The sequence below is a fragment of the Anolis sagrei genome, chromosome 2 (assembly GCF_037176765.1).
Source record: "Anolis sagrei isolate rAnoSag1 chromosome 2, rAnoSag1.mat, whole genome shotgun sequence".
NCBI classification, from domain to species: domain Eukaryota; kingdom Metazoa; phylum Chordata; class Lepidosauria; order Squamata; family Dactyloidae; genus Anolis; species Anolis sagrei.
In genome coordinates this window covers 17,037,838-17,058,765 of record NC_090022.1, presented here as the reverse complement: position 1 = coordinate 17,058,765, position 20,928 = coordinate 17,037,838, and the positions used below count along the sequence as shown (strand labels likewise).

Below are 20,928 nucleotides of genomic sequence, written 5' to 3'. Positions count from 1 at the left end.
TGGTATCATCCAAGGTGTAGCATTCAATTCTGTTATCCTATTTTTTTAAAAAATGAGAAATTTATTTCCTGAACTGAATCAGCCTATGGAACAGTGATTCTCAACCTGTGGATTCCCAGATGTTTTGGCCTTCAATTCCTAGAAATCTCAACAGCTGGTAAACTGGCTGGGATTTCTGAGAGTTGTAGGCGAAAACACCCAGGGACCCACAAGTTGAGAACACTGCTATGGACAGACCACCTCCTGTGAATCCCTCACTGCTGAACATACAGACATTGGAAAGGTGCACCTGCTATAGCATTTCTGATTTGTATCTATGGTTGCAAAAAGTGAAGAAAGCGGGCAGGAAGAAAATGAACTTAATTGAAATGTTTTGTAGGAGCTCTGCAGATACTATGGACAGCTCAAGATACAAACAATTGTGTCAAAATCTGGACTGCACTCTCCCTAGAAGCCAAAATAAAGGTACTATATTGTGGACATTTCAGGTCAAGATAAGAAAAGAAGGAACTCCTCTATGAACAGTTACATGAAGGTGCCAAAGCTCTTGATGTAGGATCTGGAAGTGGTATTCTTACTGCATGTTTTGCACGGATGGTCGGTCCCAAGGGAAAGGTTGTAGGAATTGATCAAATCAAAGAACTAGTAGATTATTCAATAAATAATGTTAGAAAGGATGATCCTCTGCTGCAATCTTCAGGTAGAGTAAAACTGATTGTGGGAGATGGACTGTCCAAATGAAGCACCATATGATGCTATCCACGTAGGAGCTGCTGCAAACCTGTTGCCTATACATGTAATGTGCAACATCTCTTATAAACATCTGTTATAGAACTCCAATATGCTGATGGCAACGTTGTCTGTGTGCATTCAGAAGAAGACCTACAAGCCACTCTAAACATCTTTGCAGAAACACACAAGAAGCTCGGCCTGTCATTGAACATCGAGAAAACCAAAGTGCTCTTCCAGCAGTCACCAGCCAATCGCTATCCAATGTCAGAAATACAGCTTAATGGTGTAACATTAGAAAATGTTGACCATTTCCGCTACCTTGGCAGCCACCTCTCCACAAAAGTCAACATTGACACTGAAATACAACACCGCCTGAGCTCTGTGAGTGCAGTATTCTTCTGAATGAAGCAGAGAGTGTTTAAGGACCAGGATCCATAGAGATACCAAGGTGCTTGTTTATATAAAGCTATTGTTCTCCCAACTGTGCTATATGCCTGTGAGACGTGGACTATCTACAGACGTCACATGCAACTCCTAGAACGTTTCCATCAGCGTTGCCTCCGAAAAATCCTGCAAATCTCTTGAGAAGACAAGCGGACAAACACCAGTGTGCTGGAAGAAGCAAAGACCACCAGCACTGAAGCGATGGTCCTCCGCCATCAATGCTGGACCGGTCACATTGTTTGGATGCCCGACCACTGTCTCCCAAAGCAGTTGCTCTACTCCGAACTCAAGAATGGAAAAAGGAATGTTGGTGGGCAGGAAAAGAGATTTAAAGATGGGCTCAAAGCCAACCTTAAAAACTCTGGCATAAACACTGAGAACTGGGAAGCCCTGGCCCTTGGGCGCTTCAGCTGGAGGTCAGCTGTGACCAGCAGTGCTATAAAATTTGAAGAAGCACAAATGGAGGGCGAAAGAGAGAAACATGCCAAGAGGAAGGCGCATCAAGCCAACCCTGACTGGGACTGCCTTCCACCGGGAAACCAATGCCCTCACTGTGGGAGAAGATGCAGATCAAGAATAGGGCTCCACAGTCACCTACGGATCCACCACCAGTACACCGATCTTGGAAGACAATCCTACTTGGACAACAAGGGATTGCCTAAGTAACTAAGCCGTACCAGTTGTTCCACAAGCACTTATCGATCAGTTAAAGCCTGGAAGGTTAATATTACCTGTTGGCCCTGCTGGAGGAAACCAGATGCTGGAACAGTATAAGCTAGAAGATGGCAGTGTCAAAATGACGCCTCTGATGGGAGTGATATATGTGCCTTTAACAGATAAGGAAAAGCAGTGGTCCAGGTGGAAGTGATTTTCTATTTTACTTTCTTCTTCCACACACTTACATTTACAAGCTGAAAGGGTCTTCATTCTTAATAGGCTATCTTGCAAGTCTGCTTTGCACATTGCTTCCCGTTTGACTATGCTACTGAAAGCAACCTTTTGCATTGTTGCATCCCCATGCACCTTTGTGATTGTATCCCATTAAACGCTGAGAAAAAAAAGGAAAGGAGGAGACTGCACTACAGGGGATAGATTGAGGCTGAATTTATAAGATCCATTCCATAGGATCTGTTTCCGGTTTGATCCTTTTACTGCCCAATGCATTTGTTTTAATGGAAACTAAAATTAGTTGGAAAGTCACACAGAATCTGTGCTGGTACAGCTGTACCAGAAGCTCCCACTTTATTTGCCTTGTATTAAGTGTTTGTTTGCAGCCCAAGGCTTGGGATTCTGCAGAAGGGTTAAAGTTTGCAGTTATAGGGCAGGCCCCCTGTCCATCATCGTTAAGTTTGGTTCCGCCCCCTGTTCAGGACAACTAAGAAGGGAAGGGAGCCATTTTCAGTCAGTCTCAGCAAGGAAAGTCAATTTACAGGACGTGTTCAGACTTTTCTCCTGTACAAAGGCTTCAACCCTTAAGACTTCCCGGAGGAGAACAGTCTTAAGAGCATCTAAAGATTCCCAAAGGTTCCCAGGGAAACAGCCTTACAGCCCTGAGGAATTTCAGAGGGAATAACAGCTTTAAACATCAAGAACTCCAGCTAAGTAACTACAGGCCTACTGGTAGGTTCACTCGGTTTTGAGACGCAGTTCAGCCCGGTAGTGGATCCACATCAGTTAGGTTTAGGATCACAGTTAGCCTGGGAGAAGTTTGGAAAGGGATTTTCCTTGAGAGTAAAAGTAACAGTTAGAAGCCACCAGTTGCACAAAAGCCTGGAAGCATTGGTTTAACCTTTTGAAGACAAAAGAAGTTTCTGTTGATTGTTCACCAATAAAATACTTTGTTGTATTTAAACTCAAGCCCTCTAAAGACTGTTTATGGGGGAAAAATCTCTAAAAGCTTCTCTTCAGGCCCCCTGGCTTCCCGTTGGGCTCAAGTTGCACATCCTGTCTTAAAAGCACTTCATTTTAAGCCCAGCGGCAACAGAACAGAATCCCTAAGTCATCCAGTGCAATTCTGAATTTCCATTGCAGGCTGCACAAAGCCTCACTGGAGGACATAAGATTGCCAGAGAGAAGACTTTTGTAAGAATCTTTAGGTCCTCCAGTTGACATTGACCATAAAGTTCTCCAGGTGACCTAGAGATTACTTGAAAGGTGTTATCTAGGTTTACAAAAGAGCTTTTTTATTTGCAGCATTCCTATATTCATAGATCCCTGCACCCCAAACTCCAGCAAAGGGAAAGCTGAGTGTATGCAATGAACTAGGCATTTAATAATACAACATTTTGTTTTGAAACTGGAGTCAGATTCGGTACATTTCTACCACTTTTGATTTCACAGCCATGATTGTATTGTGCATGTATGTTTACGTGTAGTTTAGGCAAAACTGCCCAAAAAGAATGGGAAGAAAGATTTGAATAGGAACACTCCTGAGAACCAGAGAACATGTATCTTTCTCATCACTATCAGATCTCCAGTGTGACTCAATTGGAAACCTCTCCAAGAAGTTGGCTGTAGAGTCATGCCAGGGCACTAGAGATTCCTATGGAGAAGACCTCTCGAAAGTCTCTATATCCCAGAATATCAAGGCAGAAAAATCCCTCTTAATCTAAGTATGAACTAAGATAACCCAATTCAAAGCAGATATTGTGGGATTTTCTGCCTTGGTGTTCTGGGATATAGAGCTGTGTGGAAGTGCCCTAAGAATCCCTACATTCCCCAGCGCAACTTCTTTTAGTCAATCTTATTATTCAGAAAAAGGTGTAAGAAGTTCTATGTGAATAAAAACCTTTTATCCACTTTCTGATTTTTTTCTAAATTACTAGCATCTGTTGGGAATCAGACTGACCTGTGTTAGTCTTTGGGAAATGAATTTCAGCCTCATCAGTTTTCCTTTCACTAGCAATCTTCTCACAAGCAGCAGCTGTTATCTGTCTTCCTTGTCAAGTTGTTTCTTCTTGCTTATTAGCCCTCTATTGCCCCTCTCTGGTTTCCTCAAATAAGAGGAAACCCAAAAGGCATCTATCGGACATTCACATCAAACATTCAATATACAGTGCTATTAGTAGGACTAAGCTCGTTTTATGCTCTCTCATGCAGGCTTAGCCCTTTCTGTGAATGTCAGGCAGAAAGACATGAGACAAGACCATAGCATCATGAAAGAGACCCCAAGAGTCATCCAGTCCCAACTTCATCCTCCCATGCAGGAATACACAACTAGACACAATATTCCAGGTGAGCAAAAGAATGTGGTACTATTGCTTCCCTCAATGTAGATACTATGGTGCTATTGATGCGATCTAGAATCACATTGGCTTGTTTTAGCTGGTTTATAACACTTGATTCGTGTTCACCTTGTGGTCTGCTAAGACCCTAGAGCCCCTTCATATGTACTGCATTCCATACAATCTGTTTGAATGCTTTTATGTATGTGTTAGATAATGTGGTGGGCAGAACTAAGCTCTGAGGTATTTTGCAGTGAAAGGGATTGAACAGGAGTTTCCCAGTGGTAGAAAAGGAAGGAAGTCACACCAAATCCTCCCCAGGAAGCAGCTTCCTCTTGGCACATTTTCCCCTTTCGCCCACTACTTTGAAGAGGCCTTCAAAATCCATAGAACTGTTGGTAACAGCTGACCTCCAGTTCAAATGCTCGAGGGCCACGGCTTCCCAGTTCTGTGTATATTCCATCATTTAAAAAAAGTGGGCTTTAATCCCATGTTTAAATTTCTTTTGCTGTCCATAGCCATTCTGTTATTCATTCCTGACCTGAAAGTAAAATAACTGTTTTGGGAGACTGTGGTTGGGCATTCAGACAGTGTGGCCAATCCAGCAAAGTGGATGATGGAGGATCATGGCTTCAATGCTGGAGGTCTTTGCGTCTTCTGGAATGTGGGCGCTCTTCCCAAGAAATTTGCAGGATGCTTTAAAATTATTTAAACTTTTAATCAAGTTATTTGCAATTGATTTCACCTGGTGCAGATACACATAAAAAGGCATCACATAGTCATATTCTTGAATATTGATGTTTACAGTTAGATGGAGCCTTCTAATCAAGGTGAAAGAAGAAAGCGCAAAAGCCGGGTTGCAGCTAAACGTCAAAAAAACCAAGATTATGGCAACAAGAATGATTGACAACTGGAAAATAGAGGGAGAAACCGTGGAGGCCGTGACAGACTTTGTATTTCTAGGTGCAAAGATTACTGCAGATGCAGACTGTGGCCAGGAAATCAGAAGACGCTTACTTCTTGGGAGGAGAGCAATGTCCAGTCTCGATAAAATAGTAAAGAGTAGAGACATCAGACTGGCAACAAAGATCCGCCTAGTCCAAGCCATGGTATTCCCTGTAGTCACCTACGGATGTGAGAGCTGGACCTTAGGAAAGGCTGAGCGAAGGAAGATCGATGCTTTTGAGCTGTGGTGTTGGAGGAAAGTGCTGAGAGTGCCTTGGACTGCGAGAAGATCCAACCAGTCCATCCTCCAGGAAATAAAGCCCGACTGCTCACTGGAGGGAAAGATACTAGAGACAAAGTTGAAGTACTTTGGCCACATCATGAGGAGACAGGAAAGCCTAGAGAAGACAATTATGCTGGGGAAAGTGGAAGGCAAAAGGAAGAGGGGCCGACCAAGGGCAAGATGGATGGATGGCATCCTTGAAGTGACTGGACTGACCTTGAGGGAGCTGGGGGTGGTAACGGCCGACAGGGAGCTCTGGCGTAGGCTGGTCCATGAGGTCACGAAGAGTCGGAGACGACTGAACGAATGAACAACAACAACAGTTAGATCAGTGGTTCCCAACCTTTGGGCCTCCAGGTGTTTTGGACTTCAACTCCCAAAAATCCCAGCCAGCCTACCAGCTGTTAGGAACTGTGGAATTACTCACTAAATATGAACTTGGGTCTTTTATTCCCTCTTTGCTGTTGTCATTGTTGCTGGTCTTTCCAGAGGGAATAAGTCCCTGAATCAGGCCCGTAGTCAGGATTTTGATTCGGGAGGGGCTGAGTTTGATTGGGGAGGGGGGGGGGTTGCTGAGTCTGAGTGAAAGAGGGTCTACCCTAGCAAGCCTTTTGTATCGTTGCCCCAATACCCCCATGCATATGGGATATATTGAGCCTGGCGATCAGATCATGATATGAATAAACACAACAGTTTAAATAATGTACCAGTAAGGCCTTCTCGCAGACCACCATGAGAATTTCGGGGGGGGGGGGGGGGCTGAAACTCCTCAAGCACCCCCCCCCCTCGGCTACATGCCTGCCCTGAATGGTCCATGGGTGGTGCAGAAAGCCTTCATCATTCACACTACAGCCTCCCAGTCCCTTTCTGGCAAATATGTAAAGAGAGAGCAGGAGGAATCCACAACGAGAGGAAAGAGAATGAATAGTCCCAGATCTATGGAGATAAAGCTCCTCTTGCATCTCAGCTGCTTTGGACATTGCAGTCATCCTTAGGGAGAGAGCTTCAGTTGGCATTTTTTATTCACAGCAAAGATGGGAAAGAGGGTCTCTCCTGAGAAAGAGGCTGGGGGGTATTCGAAGATCAGGGCTGCTGAGTCAGCATCATAAAAGGCCACCCGACCCCCTTCATAGTTCAGTGTCACCCGAACCCTTTTGGGCTCCTCACACAGAGTCAAATATAGGTACACATCTTTTTCAGGGGAGGACCAGTAGTCACTCTTGTTCTTTCCCACTGGCCAGACCCCAGCACAAGAACCAAAGCGGACTAAGTCTTTTCTCAGCACAGACTTTCTGGCAACTCCCACAGACCATTGTTCTCCACTCTTCACAAGGACTTCCCAAAAATGCCTGCCTCCTGTGAATCCCTCTTGGCCCAGCACACAAGGATAGTGAGTGAATCTCTCAGGATTGTCAGGAAGATTTTGCCATTTCTCTCCACATGTCACATGCCTGTGATCTTCAGAAAGGATGAGCACAGGATGGGCTGTGTCGGGATCCAGAATCACATGTGCTGTTGGTGGTGGAAACAGATCAGGAGTGAAGTGAGAAAGAAAGAAAGAAAGAAAGAAAGAAAGAAAGAAAGAAGTTAAATGGAAATTGCTGGAGGGTTCAGCTTCTATCTTGCATTCTTATGAAATGACAGGGAAATCCTCCCTTGTTTCTTCAAATCTAGATAGGTTCAATGTTACATTATATCCCTTCTTCATAAGATTAATATTTGAATGTCTGGTGATTTGAGCACTGGATTTTGATTCTGGAGACCAGGGATTGATTCCCAGCTCAGCCATGAAACCCACGAGGGACCTTGTGTCATTGATTCACCCTGCGCCCTGCCAGCAATGACACTTCCCCATCACGCATCTTCTTCTCAATGGTATGGGGAAAGAAAGAGATTTGGACTTCTTGTTTGATATTGCAATATTATTGTATCCTAGCTAATGATAACTACTTTCATTAGAAGAAAACTATTGTTTTCAGATCTAAAACATTTTGCAGCATTGGTCTGACATAGTAAATTGTTTAATTTAGAAGGACATAATCTGAGGTATGACTGGCATGAATACTAATGATATGACAAAGCTAAAATAAATTCAAGAGCACTTTGCTGAGAATTTTGGGTACATATATCCAGATTATTTTGTTTTTTATTTGTGTTTTTTTGTGTTAAAATTTGATTTTAAAAGATAAAAATGAAGACATTATTGTTTATTGTCATTAAAATGGGCAATCTTGGGTGCTGGTTGTTATTTTTTAAAAATCTATGGGATATTAGAGATTTGAGCTTCCTTTGGATGTCATTTTTATTTGATCTGTTTGTTAATAAATATTGATGTGAGCCAGGCCTGTAGCCAGGATTTTGATTCGGGGGGAGCTGAGTTTGATTCCAGGGAGGGGGAGGGCTGAGTCTGAGTGAAAGAGGGTCTACCCTAGCAAACCTTTTGTATCATTACCCCAATACCTCCATGCATATGGGATATAGTGAGCATTATGATCAGATCATGATATGAATAAACATAACAATTTAAATAATGTACCAGTAAGGCCTTCTCGCGGACCACCATGAGAATTTCGGGGGGGGGGGGGGGCTGAAACCCCTCAAGCACCCCCCCCCCCCCCCCCAGCTACATGCCTGATGTGAGCAGAATGTGAGAACATTGTTTTTGGGATTACACAAGCCCTGTGGTTGTGATTGTTGCAGGATTTTGGAACATTGAGAGTTCTCAAAAATGGACTTTTCTAAACTTAGGCCTTTTTACCCCCACCTGGCTTTTTATAATGATACCCACACTGGGTGGCTTATTTTTGTAATCTGTGGACCGCCTCCCACCAGCATTTTTTAAAATACAGAACAACCTTTACGAGGGGATTTTATCCAATTGGAGGCTTTCTGGGCTCTTTAGGATCAAAACACATTCTTGCAATTTTCTTTTCAAAGTATTATTTTCCCTCTAAAGTCCCTTGGAGTGCCAATATGCCCTCCTAGCCTTCCACTGTTGCCCCAGGCTTAGACTGTGGGGCATAGTAAGATGCAGGATTATTTCTAAAGACAATAAGATAGGAAATTCACCAAGGAGGTTCTGCTATTCATGAGAAAATCTAAACTCATCTAGGGATGCATCTACACTGTTGAATTACTGCAGTATAAAACTGCCATGGCCAATGCTGTGGAATCCTGGGAGTTGTAGTTTCACAAGTTTTTAACCTTCTGCTGATGCTTCACCAAAATACAACTCCTTGGATTCCATAGCTTTAAGCCATAGCAGTTAAAGTGGCATCAACCCACATTCAGTCTAAGGTGTAGATGTCACCTGAGAAATAGGGAGATTGGTTGGTTGGTTTAGTTTGGTTGGCTCTGCTATATATTTGTGGAATCATGGTTAAGGCTGAGTAAAAATATTTAGGAGAGTCCAAAAAGAAAAATAAATACAGCTAACTCAAGCCTGACTCCTCCCTAAAAGCCAAGATGAGTAAAGACCATTGTAATTTGAACCAGCATGACCCAGAGTTGGACTAGGGCTCTTGGAGACCAGGGACCCTATCCTGCCTCAGAGAGCATGCTATGGCAAACCCCCTCTGAAGAAAATCTTTCCAGTTTACCTTTTTGCTGCTGAAGACCAGATTCCAGGGAGTCTAAAGAGAGAAAGGAAAGAGAGAGATTTAGCAGGACATGGTGACTCTCAGAAATCAGGCGGAAACAACAAGTTGGCTGAGATCCTTCACCGATATAGTTATGCCTCATTCAGGAATGGTGGCATTGGTTGTCCAATGTGCATCACCGCATTGACATGCAATGTCGCAATGTGCAGTCTCCATAGCAGTATATCAGGGTAAACTTTGGACAAAAGTGACTGAGTGGAAGGGGCCACTCTTTCTTAGTTCACACTGGAAGGTGACAAAGGATGGGTTGCAGGAAAGAGAGCTCTACCTCCTTCATCACTTAGATATGTCTCAGTGTATGAAACAATGAAGGCTGCTATCTAGAAATGCCAGCCAACTCTCAGACTGAAGTTAAGACCAGTAGATTTCATTATTTGTGGACTGACTACAATGCTCTCGCTAGGAATCACCAGGCTTTCTAGTATGACTCCATGGTCAGCTACCTCCAAAGAGTGTTCTTACAGCGGACATCCGTCCTGGCCACTTAAGTCAATTGGTTCCACAGTTTCCTATGAAATCTCCAGTTTTCCTCAATAAACTGGAGATTTCATAGGAGATTGTGGAACCATTTTGATGGTGATTGCTCAAATGACAGGGTGCAGATGCACATGGACTTTCCTTCACACACTTTTGTAGGAGTTTCTTGTTTAGCCACCATGGTTAGAAGCTCGCTTCAAACTGCACTAAATGGTTAATGTCAATGGGAGAAAAATCTAGAAGACCTGGAATTTCCTACAGAGAACACCTCTCTAGGGATCACTAGGTCCTCCAGCGTGACACCAGGCCAATGCCTGATAGAGGTTGGCTATAGAGTCACACTGGACAAATGGGTTTAATGGCCTGGCTCCGGTGGACATAAAGGGATTAATCTTAACACACCATAAGGTTCTCTCAGGTGTTGGCTGGTCAATAGATCTATCCCCAGGTCACATTAGAAAAGGAGTATCACAATGCTTGCCATGACATTTAGGGTGGATCTACATGCTATATATTCCAGATTATCAAAGGAGTTAATCCACGTTATCTACTTTGAACTGAATTATCTTCACTCCCATATAATCGAGTTCAAAGCAGATAATCTGGATTTTGTTTGGCAGTGTAGATGGGGCCTTAATGCCCCTTAAAAGCCTTGGGATCTTGAAGGAGCCCCTCTACTTACATACATATGCCTCTCCAAGTATTAGGCTCACACTAGTTTCATTTGGACAAAATAAAACATTTCTTAAAATCCTCAGGACCAAATTCCACAATATGTATACACATGGCTTCAGATGGTTTTAACATTTCTCCTTGTTGATCTATTTAAAGAATTTCAGTCTGTTTAATACAATTCAAGGTACAAATAATTTAATACATTAATACTGATTGTATTAGTACACCAGCAAGAAATCTCATGGTATATCTGGTGTGTGCGTATGTATACATTTGTGCAATGTAATTGGAAGACACATTGACACTATAGAATGAATGCAGTTTGGCACCAGTTTAAATGCCACAGCTCAATGTTATGGAATCAATGGAGTTGTAGTTTTACAATGTCTTTTGGCCTTCTCTGCCACATAATGCTGGTGCCTCGCCAACTACAACTCCCAATATTCCATAGCGTTCAGCCATACATATTATAATGGTATCAAACAGTATTAATTCCACCGTGTTGATGATCCCTGAGGCACATGAACAGGTTTAAGTTGGTCAGGGAATTCTATATGTATATTTCATTTAGCTTCACAACTGAAATTTCAATCCACACATGACATAAAAATTAAAAAAAACAATAGAACAGAATAGACAAAATATAGTTTTGTTTCAAGTTTAAAATAAAATTGGCTGTTTCCTTACCTTAACTTTCCCAGTGCCATTCAAACCAGTGTTACATCTCCCTGAAAGTCCTTGTAGACAATCACGCTTACCTCTGAATTGCTTCATGACACCCTCCAGAAAGGGATTTATATCACAGAAGTCCCAGATCTTCCATTTGAGAGCAGGAGGAAAAGCCACAGGGGTCTCAAATTCCTCCTTTTCATTATAACTGCAGGAAAAAGAAAAATATCACAGGGTGCATCTTCTATAGAATTAATGCTGTTTGACACCACTTTGGCTGTCATGGCTTGATGCCTGGACTTGTTTTGCAAGGCCTTTTGCTTTCTCTGCAGTGATTGCAGTTAAAGGGTGGCCAAACTACTATAATTCCATGGTGTAGAAACATACCCACAAGATCACAGAGTTGGAAGGGGCCTCAGAGGGCATCAGGTCCAACACCACCATTCAACCCCAGACACCCATTTCTGCAAGAGGAGAGGGATGTGCTTCACATGCAAGTCCAAGCTTTTGTGGGAGAGTAACTTACCCCTGTAAGAAGCTTCTGATGTCCTGTAAATGAAGAGAAGAAAGAATTCAGGACAGGCATTTGCAGTGAGATTATGTGCATATTTACAAACATGTAATGTTTCTAGTTAACTTTTTAAAATCATGGTTTAATCATGTTCACCCATAGCTGGGGCTGACAGATGGGAGCTCACCCCATTTCACTGATTCAAAACTTTAGGTCAACAGTTCAGCTGGCGCAATGGTTTAACTCATTGTAGCTCCGTGGCCCTGAAGTAAAGCTTTGCCTCCACAAAGAAGGGTAGATTTACAAAATGGGTCATCTACTTCAATGCCATGGTTTTGCAAACTTTTTTTGGCAGAGTTTCCAAAATAATAATAAATAATAATAAACCTTTATTTATACCCCGCCAACATCTCCCGAAAGACTCAGTGCGGCTTACAAGAGGCCAAGGCCAAATACAACAGTAAAACTACAGTATAACAAATACAACAATAAATAAACTCATAAAACAAAGCAACAAACATTAAACAATAAGAATAAACATTAAGCAATAACACCACGACGCAATTAAAAATCTAAGACCGGGCCAAATGTAATGATTAAATGCCCTGCTGCTGCGTGGAGATCAGGACCAGAGTTAGATCGAACGATTGTATTGCGTGGACTCGGTATTCCACTACAGCCATGTTATCACTGATAGGAGGTACATACCAGGTTGCGCAACTTTGACATTACAGTTTATTGTCGAAGGCTTTCATAGTCAGAATCACTGGGTTGTTGGGTGTTTTCCAGGCAGTGCAGCCATGTTCTGGAACATGGCCATACAGCCTGGAAAACACACAACAACCCAGACATTATAGTTGTTTTCAATTGTGCAGTTCATGGTCCAGTGACCATACATCTAAACACCCTTGTCAACTCACCTTTCTTCACCATTGCTATTCCTTCATTTTAATTTTTTTTTGTGCAGTTGAGAAATCCCTGCATTTTAAAAAGGCAAATACACACATATATATATATACGAGAGAGGAAAGCAGGATGTCTTTTGCACACTTTAGTTCTGCGTTCAACACATTTCTTCCATACAGACTGGTGACTAAACTTATGGATCTTAGACTGTCATATTCGTTCCTGGATTATAAATATCCTGTCTGAACATTCCCAATTTGTATACATTGAACCATGACAAAGCTGAGGTGTCACTGTCTCATTCTTCCATGGGGACAATATGGGCCTTACCTGGAGGAGTTCACTTGCCGGCTGCTGATGCTTCTCTTCCATCTCTTGGATGAGTTTCGAGAGAGAGGAGAGTTCTTCAGAGAGTCTGGTCAGATGTTCCTCCCCTTTGGCTGAAATCTCCTTCTCCACCTCTTCCATTTTTGCCAGCAGATTCCTCTCTTGTTCTTCAAGGAACTGATGCATGAGCCTGAATGCAGCCACAGTGTTCTCCTTCTCTCTCTGGGTTTTCTCCTAGAATAAAGGAAAGGAGAAACAGGAGTGAGAGGCAGAAAGAAACTGTCGCAGAACTGAATTCTCCACGTGCCCTTGGAAAGTGCAGGGAGAAAGTGCAGGAAGGAGACGTCAGGCCAAATACGCACCTGATGAACCTGGTGGAGATTACCAAGGAACTGGGGAGAAAAAGTGTTGCAAAAAGACTGGCAAGGGCCCACCACTGGAATGAATCTGGTTCAATACTGTCTGTAGGCTATTAGGACTTTATACATGATGAGTATTTTTGGCAAAGCACTTTCTTCCCTGTTTATCCAGACTCACACTCAGAGAGATCATACTTTCCCATTTTCCAGTAGGAATGTCACTTACAAGCAAATCCTGACTTTCCCACGCTGCATCTGCTTTGTAGGCCAGAATTTTCTCTCTCTCCTTCTTCAGAGTCTCCAGCAAATCTGATCCTAAAGAGGAAGACAAAGTACTTGCTCACTTCTTTTGTGTAAGGTTTACAGTTTTTCTAATAAAATGCCTAGCAATGAGGGCTGGGCTTTAACACAACAGGTTAAAACACCAGCTGCAGTAAATCTTGTTGATCAAGAGGTTGACAGTTGAAAGCCCGGGTCAGGATGAGCTCCTGACCTTTAGCCGAGCTGCCACCTACCTAGCAGTTTGAAAGCAACATGTAAGTAGATAAATGGGTACAGTTTAAAAGCAAGGAGGTATTTTAAAGGCACCCATAAGGAAATGCCAGAAAAAATTCATCTATTGTTCAAGCAGGAAGTTTACAAGGAAAGCTCTTTGGCAGGGAGATTGAGTGACAGCACCCCCCTGTGGCTGGAACCAAGCACGAGCCTCCAAGATGCTGAAGAAGGGAAAGCCTATATACCGTTTTATTCCAAAGGATCTCTAGTTGCTTAGATTTGCACAAGTTCTGTCACAAAGACCCAGTTGTAGGACCTCCTTGGGAACCCCATAGGTCAGGCACAAAACCCCATGAATGACTCATGCCAACAAAACCCTATGAGAGTGTTATTATAGATCAGAAATTATTTGAAGGCACACAACATCAAATTGTTCTTCTTTTGAAATAAAGAAAACGCATAGCATATCGAAAAGAGATCTATTAATGTCCAAAGACGTTCTGTAGTCATTGCACATATTTCAAATCTGTTATTGCACTGCACAATTCTCTGAAAGCCTGATCTCAAATCCAAGTTTTTGCTTTTCTTTTAAAGACTTGGAGGGAGGGAACTGATCTAATGTCACTGGGGAGAGAGCTCCATAGCCAAGGTGTCACCACTGAAAAGGCCCTGTCCATCATCCCTACCAGTCATGCTTCTGAGGAAGGTGGGACTGAGAGCAAGAACTCCCTAATCTTAATCTCTGTGGTGATTAATAGGGGGAGATACGTTCTTAATCTACGATCTTAATCTTCGAGGCGGTTTCAATGGAAATAAAGAAGTCTCTGTGGAAATTAGGGGAGCTTTTGCATAATTAAAGCTTGTGTGCCAGTTGTGCTGGTAGCTTGGGAAGTTTGACTTGGCCACAGTGATCCATGCTCTTGTTGCAGTGCAATGCACTCTATGTGGGGTTGCCTTTGAAGACTGTTTGAAAGCTTCAAATGGTCCAACAGGCAGCAGCCAGGTTTCTCACCGGAGCAGCGTACAGGGAGCACACAACTATTGGATGTGAGGGGGATCTGGTGCACCATCTGTCACCCCATTGATCGCCAGGGTTGATTCAGCTGATCTGGCTGGCTAGGCGGGTGTCCCTTTCCTCCCTCACTGCTCCATGTGCATTCCTCCCGAAGCTGAGCACTTGGTGGAAGAGGACAACATCCCAGGGATTGAAGGAGTGTACCGAGGTTTCCAGTCTTCGGTCCCAGGTATACGATAGCTGCGCTCCCCTGCTAGATCCTCCAAACAAACAACTCCCCTGTTATGCCATCTCCACTGGTCCCAGTGTTACTGAGCACAATTCAAAGTGCTGGCTTTAGCCTATAAAGCCCTATACGATTCCGGCCCAGCTTACCTGTCCGAATGTATCTCTCTCTATTAACCATCACATAGGTTACTATCATCTGGGGAAGCCCTGCTCTCAGTCCCACCTGCTTCGGAAGTGTGGTTGGTGGGGATGAGAGACAGGGCCTTCTCAGTGGTGGCTCCTTGACTCTGAAACTCTCTCCCCAGTGATATTAGATCAGCACCCTCCCTCCTAGCCTTTAGAAAGAGAACAAAGACATGATTATGGAACCAAGCTTTTGACTAGTAAAGTAACGCCGTACAAGACGAAAATATGGAGTATGTGCAATCGACATTTGGAATGGCCTGGGCTACAAGTTTGGATCATGTGATTTTAATGTTATTATTAGGTGTTTTAATGTTTATGTTTCATGTTTTAAACATCCTCTTTTCTTAGGCTGAATTGTCTTACTGAATTTATTATTAATTATTTATTTATTATGAGTTTTTATATACCGGCCTTCTCCACCTCCTAAGAGGGACTCAGGCCAGTTTACAACAATATAAAACAGCATCCACATAATACAAAACAATTACATTAAAAATACATCAGAAAAAAAATACATAGGTCAGGTCGTCAAAAAGTCATTGTTCATTACCATCCTCCCGTGTGATCGGAGTCATTACCTCAGTCTTCAAATGCCATATTCCATAGCCAGGTTTTTACTTGTTTCCTGAACGACAGGAGGGAAGGGGCAAATCTAGTCTCTAGTGGGAGAGAGTTCCAAAGCCAAGGGGCCACCACCGAGAAGGCCCTGTCCCTCGTCCCCACCAACCACGACTATGAGGGAGGTGGGACCGAGAGCAGCCCCCCCCCCCGGAAGATCTTAATAACCTTGATGGTTCATAGGGGAGAATCCGTTCAGACAGGTAAATTGGGCGAGAGTGAATTTATGCTTAGTTATATGTTGCTTGATTTATGATTTGGTTTATGCATGTAAGGCATTGAATTTTGCCATTATTTTTTGTAAACCACTTTGAGTCCCTCCAAGGGTGAGAAAAGGGGCATGTAAATACTGTAAATAAATAAATGAATGTCTGAAAAAGAGTTGCCAAATATCAAGACCTGGGCCAGATTATCAATTTTGTGGGCCATCTCCAGGTGGGAGATAAGGGTGCAATTTCTTTATTTTTTCATGGGCTCAGCTGCAGATAAGATGAAAGGGCTCTATGCAAATTTCCAGAAAACCTACTAGAAGTCAAGCTTGGTAAAATTGGCACACCTTTAGTCATTCCATGAGTCAATGTACAAACACTCTTGGGAGAAGTGCTGTTGGGTTGCAATTCCCATTATCCTAAGTCTGGCATGGTGGAAAATATTGAATAGCTAACCACAAACCTGTATTGTAGGGTAGTCTCTATTTTAGCAGTTCCTACCTTGTACTCCTTTGATGCCTCATCCAAAGGGATCACCTGGTGGTTTTTGTGCTCCTTCGACCTGTCGCACACCACACAGATGGGGGCTTCGTGGTCCTTGCAGAAGAGTTTCAGGGGCTCCTGGTGCCTCTGGCAGACTTTGCCCTTTTCTTCCTCTTTCTGGCTCCCCAGTTCCTTGGCGATCTCCACCAGGTTCGCCAGCTGCCTATTTGGCTTGACGTCTCCTTCTTGCACTTCCTCCCTGCACTGTGGACAGGAGGCCTCTTTCTCCTCCCAGCATTGATCCAGGCAGGATTGGCAGAAATTGTGCCCACAGGAGATGATCATCACAGGCTCCTTGAAATACTCCAAGCAGATGGGACAGGCAAGTTCCTCACAGAGCTTCTTCATAGAGTTTCCAGAGGCCATGGCTATCCTTGCTGCAGAGTCAAGACAGAGCTAATAGTTTTACTTTCGTTTCTCAGACTTTCTCTTCCCGGAAAGCAGCTGACGACTCCACCTCTGCCCAGCCTCTGGCGCTGCAGTGTCAGAGCTCTTCCAATGCCTCACCCTTTGGGAAACTGAACATGAAACCCTTTCCTTTCTCTGCCTTCCTGGGCACCATGCAACTTATTCTCTAAGCATATCACTCCCTTGCTTTGAAATGCTTCTTTGGCTACTGGTGTGCTTCCAGGCACAATTCAAAGGGCTAGTTGTGACCTATAAATCCCTTTGCAGCTTAGGTCCAGCCTTTCTAAAAGGCCAAATATCCCCATTCTTTCTCTTGGCCTATCTCCATTTGCATGCTCGTGTGCCCCCCATTGTTGCTAAAAAAAAAAAAAAAAAACAAGAAAAAAACAGATGGGTAGGAAACTAAGAGATAATAGGGTCCAGTTTGGGAGGCAAAAGGGGTGTATCTTGGTGAGTGCCGGTGTTTGGCGAAGCACGGGACTCACCAAGAGAAGGCTGAGTATCTTCTAAAACTCCAACTCCCATGAATCCATAGCATTGAGCCACGGTGGCTAAAGTTATGTGAAACCCCATTAAATATACTGTGTAAGGCCTTTGCACACAGCCATCTAACCCAGAATATCAAGGCAGAAAATCCCACAGTATCTGCTTTGAACTGGGTTGTCTGAGTCCACACTGCCATACATTCCAATTCAAAGCAGATAATGTGGGATTCTATTCAGCTGTGTGGAAGGGGCTGTAGATGCACCCTGGGTTGCAGCAGGGAGAGAAAGACAGGTAAGAGGGAGGAAGGTGGGAGCCCCAGGGAGAAGCAGGATCAGTAGGGCATAAGCAGGCATCTTAGGGTCGGGGTGGCCTTGGGAACCAGAATACTAAGGGGAGGGAAAGGCTGGCTGGAGGGTCTTCTTTATCTAACTCTGGATTAATAAGAAAGTGATGTTGGGAGCCCCCGCCCAGCAATTGGTCCGCACCACAGCGGAGAGTTCCGCAGTTCCTGGAAGTCAGAAATTGGAAAAACGGATGGAATGTGCCCCAGTCAACAGCTCAAACTAGAACTGCTTTCAACCTTTTTACTTTCCCCCCAAGCCCTGACTTTGTAACTAATCCCTAATAAAGGTACTTGAGTTTTGCAACTTTAAAACTTTTCCGCTTGTTACTTTGTGTCCTTTCCTTGCCTGAAACTTCTCTGCAGGAAATTAAACCCTTTTCCAGGCTCTGGAGAGCCGTGAGCCTGCCGGGGATGCCCTTGTGGCACCCTCAGGAGGCTGGATCTGCGGTCGTTAAAACCGCGGATACTGAAACCGCCATTTTGGACCCCCTTATCTGCTAAAACTTCAAGATGGCGGATCGGCTCCGTTTTAATTTTATATTTTTCTGCGATTAACTCTAAGCATGACTGCTATATCGCTTTTCTTGTTTTGGACTCCTCCGCCTGGAAAATAATCATTTTGTTTTAAGAAATATAATTTGACAGAGATCAGCTGATTGTCAAACTCCACCGGCTCCGCGCAAATAGCCCATTTCTCCTGGCTGCCGTTCATTCCTGCCAAGCCCCGCTGCCGGGGACTTGCTGTGGATGCCCCCAGGAGGCCTCTGAGGAGGGGGGCCGGGCAGGAGGCCAGTCCTTGGGGAGGAGTTGTAGTTCCCCAAGGGCTTAGCCATGGATGTTGCCACAAATCAACCCAGCGCCCAGCTGCTGTCTCAAACCAAGGAAAATGGCTTTCCGCTGCCTGTCTTGGACTTCAAGCCACCTCCGTTTCCGCAAACTTTCCCCAGGGGCTGCGGACCTCAAGTTTCTAATAAATATTAATAAAATGACTAGGATGTGGGCTGGGAAGGGATCTTTTTCTATATAAATTCTGTATAAATAATAATGTATGAAATGTTGCCCGTTTCCCTGCCTTCCCTTTGACCTTTGCCCTACAAAAGAGGCGACCAGGAACTGTTGATTTGCTCGAGGGGGAACCCCTGCCTCCCTCGAAATCTATCATATTGATTAACCCATCTGCATGGGACAATAGCCATTTATGATTCCCTTATCTCGCCCTCTGAGCATGTCTAGTGAGATGAGGAAATCTATGAGACCCTGGAAAGAAAAGATTGAAATTACAAAGGGCAATGTTGACCCCCCCGGAGGTCCGTGGCCCGGATCAGTTTATCTTCTTCACCCAAACCCATCAAAAGACAGGAAAACCTTTGTTTATAGGAGTCACACCCTGCCTGCCAAAGACAAAGCCTCACATTCCAGCTGGCAGGCAACTCCTAATCCCATCATTTCCCCCCATTGTCCACGGCCGTCCCGCCTCCTCTCTTCTGATTCGTCCATCCTGGGAAGCGAGCGGAGGACACGGATTGCCCTCTGGAGGCGAAGAAGCACGCTGATTGGTTCGAAGCAGGGGCGGGCCGCCAAGCCTCCTCCCAGCTGTTTCAGCCCCAGCCAATCAGCAGGAAGCCGGCCGGCGAGGGGCGGGCGGGACTTTTGAATTGTTTTCCTCTGTATTTTTCCTATAAATATGCCTGTATTCTTTGTATTGGTATGCTTGTGGTGGATCTATCCCTGCAATGCATCCGATCTCAGCTGAATCGCAAATAAAGAAACCTCGGTTGCTGAACTTCTTCCGCTTTGGTGGGGATTTATTATTTTTAATATTTTTATCACTGAAATTGGCTTCGCTGGCCTCACCAAGGTTTCCAGGACCCTCTTTGGTGCGGTCCTTGGGGATCTCCTCGGCAGGGGATCCCCCCCTAAAAGCAGCTTGATATCAAAAGGACCCTAGTTCATTGTGACATTGGACCTCCTAACTTCTGATTGTGTACATTGTGCAAGGAAGGAAAAAAGACTCCTATGTATGTGCATGCGCCTGTTGACTTAAGTTTACCCCATGGATATCACACAGTTTTCTTAGACAAGGACTCATCAGAGATGGATTTGCTACTTTTTTCCACAGACATGTAACCTACGGCACATAGGATTTACTTTTGGGCTTCCACCCTTAACAGGAATGGCACTGCTTAGCATCCAAGATTGGAAGGTAATTGGGTGCCACTCAACATTGTCAAATGGGATGAAATCTTGGAAAATATTTGCAGTCTGTTGTCTATATATGTAATGTGCAAATTACTGATTGTTGGATCTGGTAACATCTGTGGTGTTGCCTTCAAATCAGTTATCCTTAAAAAAAATGAAAACCTATTTTTTGAACTGAATCAGCCTATAAACAGTCCATCTCCTGTGAATCCCTCCAAAACACCTGGGGACTCACAGGTTGAGAACCACTGCTATAGACAGGCCACCTCCTGTGAATCCCTCACTGCTGAACATACAGACCCTGGAAAGGTCCACCTGCTATATCATATCTGATTTGTATCTATAGTTGTGAAAAGTGAAGAAAGCAGGCAGGAAGAAAATCAACTCAATTGAAATGTTTTGGAATCAGCCACAGAAAGCTCAAGATACAAATTTATTTATTTATTTGTTGTATCAGGGCAACCAGTCAATTGTATTACATTTCTAACAGAACAAAACAAACAAACAAACAGACAAAATACATATTTTGCGAGTTTGGTAGTTGATTAAATGTCCTTTGACCAGTATCTGGCCACTTGGAGTGCTTCTGGTGTTGCTGCAAGAAGGTCCTCCATTGGGCATGTGGCGGGGCTCAGGGTGCATTGCAGCTGGTGGTCAGTGGTTTGCTCTTCTCCACACTCGCATGCCGTGGATTCCACTTTGTAGCCCCATTTCTTGAGGTTGGCTCTGCATCTCGTGGTGCCAGAGCGCAGTCTGTTCAGAACCTTCCAAGTTGCCCAGTCTTCTGTGTGCCCTGGGGGGGGGGGGTTCCTCTCATTTGGAATCAGCCATTGGTTGAGGTTCTGGGTTTGAGCCTGCCACTTTTGGACTCTCGCTTGCTGAGGTGTTTCGGCGAGTGTCTCTGTAGATCTTAGAAAACTATTTCTAGATTTAAGCCGTTGACGTGCTGGCTGATACCCAAACAGGGGATGAGCTGGAGATGTCTCT

The 20,928-nt window shown here is 44.0% G+C and overlaps 1 protein-coding gene across 1 annotated transcript; it reads right to left on the bottom strand.

The window, feature by feature from the left end:
• Positions 1-6,619: 6,619 nt before the first annotated feature.
• Positions 6,620-16,871, bottom strand: LOC132765706 (zinc finger protein RFP-like). The gene is made up of 8 exons (XM_067465509.1): positions 16,464-16,871; positions 15,832-15,847; positions 13,438-13,520; positions 12,856-13,086; positions 11,635-11,657; positions 11,198-11,316; positions 9,228-9,260; positions 6,620-7,140 (listed from the first exon to the last, which is right to left on the bottom strand). The coding sequence occupies exons 1-8, from the start codon at positions 16,869-16,871 to the stop codon at positions 6,620-6,622; spliced, it is 1,434 nt and encodes a 477-aa protein (XP_067321610.1).
• Between the last annotated feature and the right edge of the window lie 4,057 nt (positions 16,872-20,928).

Bases quoted from the DNA above. Each gene is read 5' to 3' on its own strand.
- LOC132765706 (XM_067465509.1), bottom strand. From the start codon at position 16,871: ATGGCCTCTGGAAACTCTATGAAGAAGCTCTGTGAGGAACTTGCCTGT. The intron at 13,087-13,437 runs GTAAGTGACATT...CCTTTATTCTAG, and splicing joins GGGAAAGTCAGGATTTGCTT to GAGAAAACCCAGAGAGAGAA. The intron at 9,261-11,197 runs GTAAGCGTGATT...TTCTCTCTTTAG, and splicing joins TGTCATGAAGCAATTCAGAG to ACTCCCTGGAATCTGGTCTT.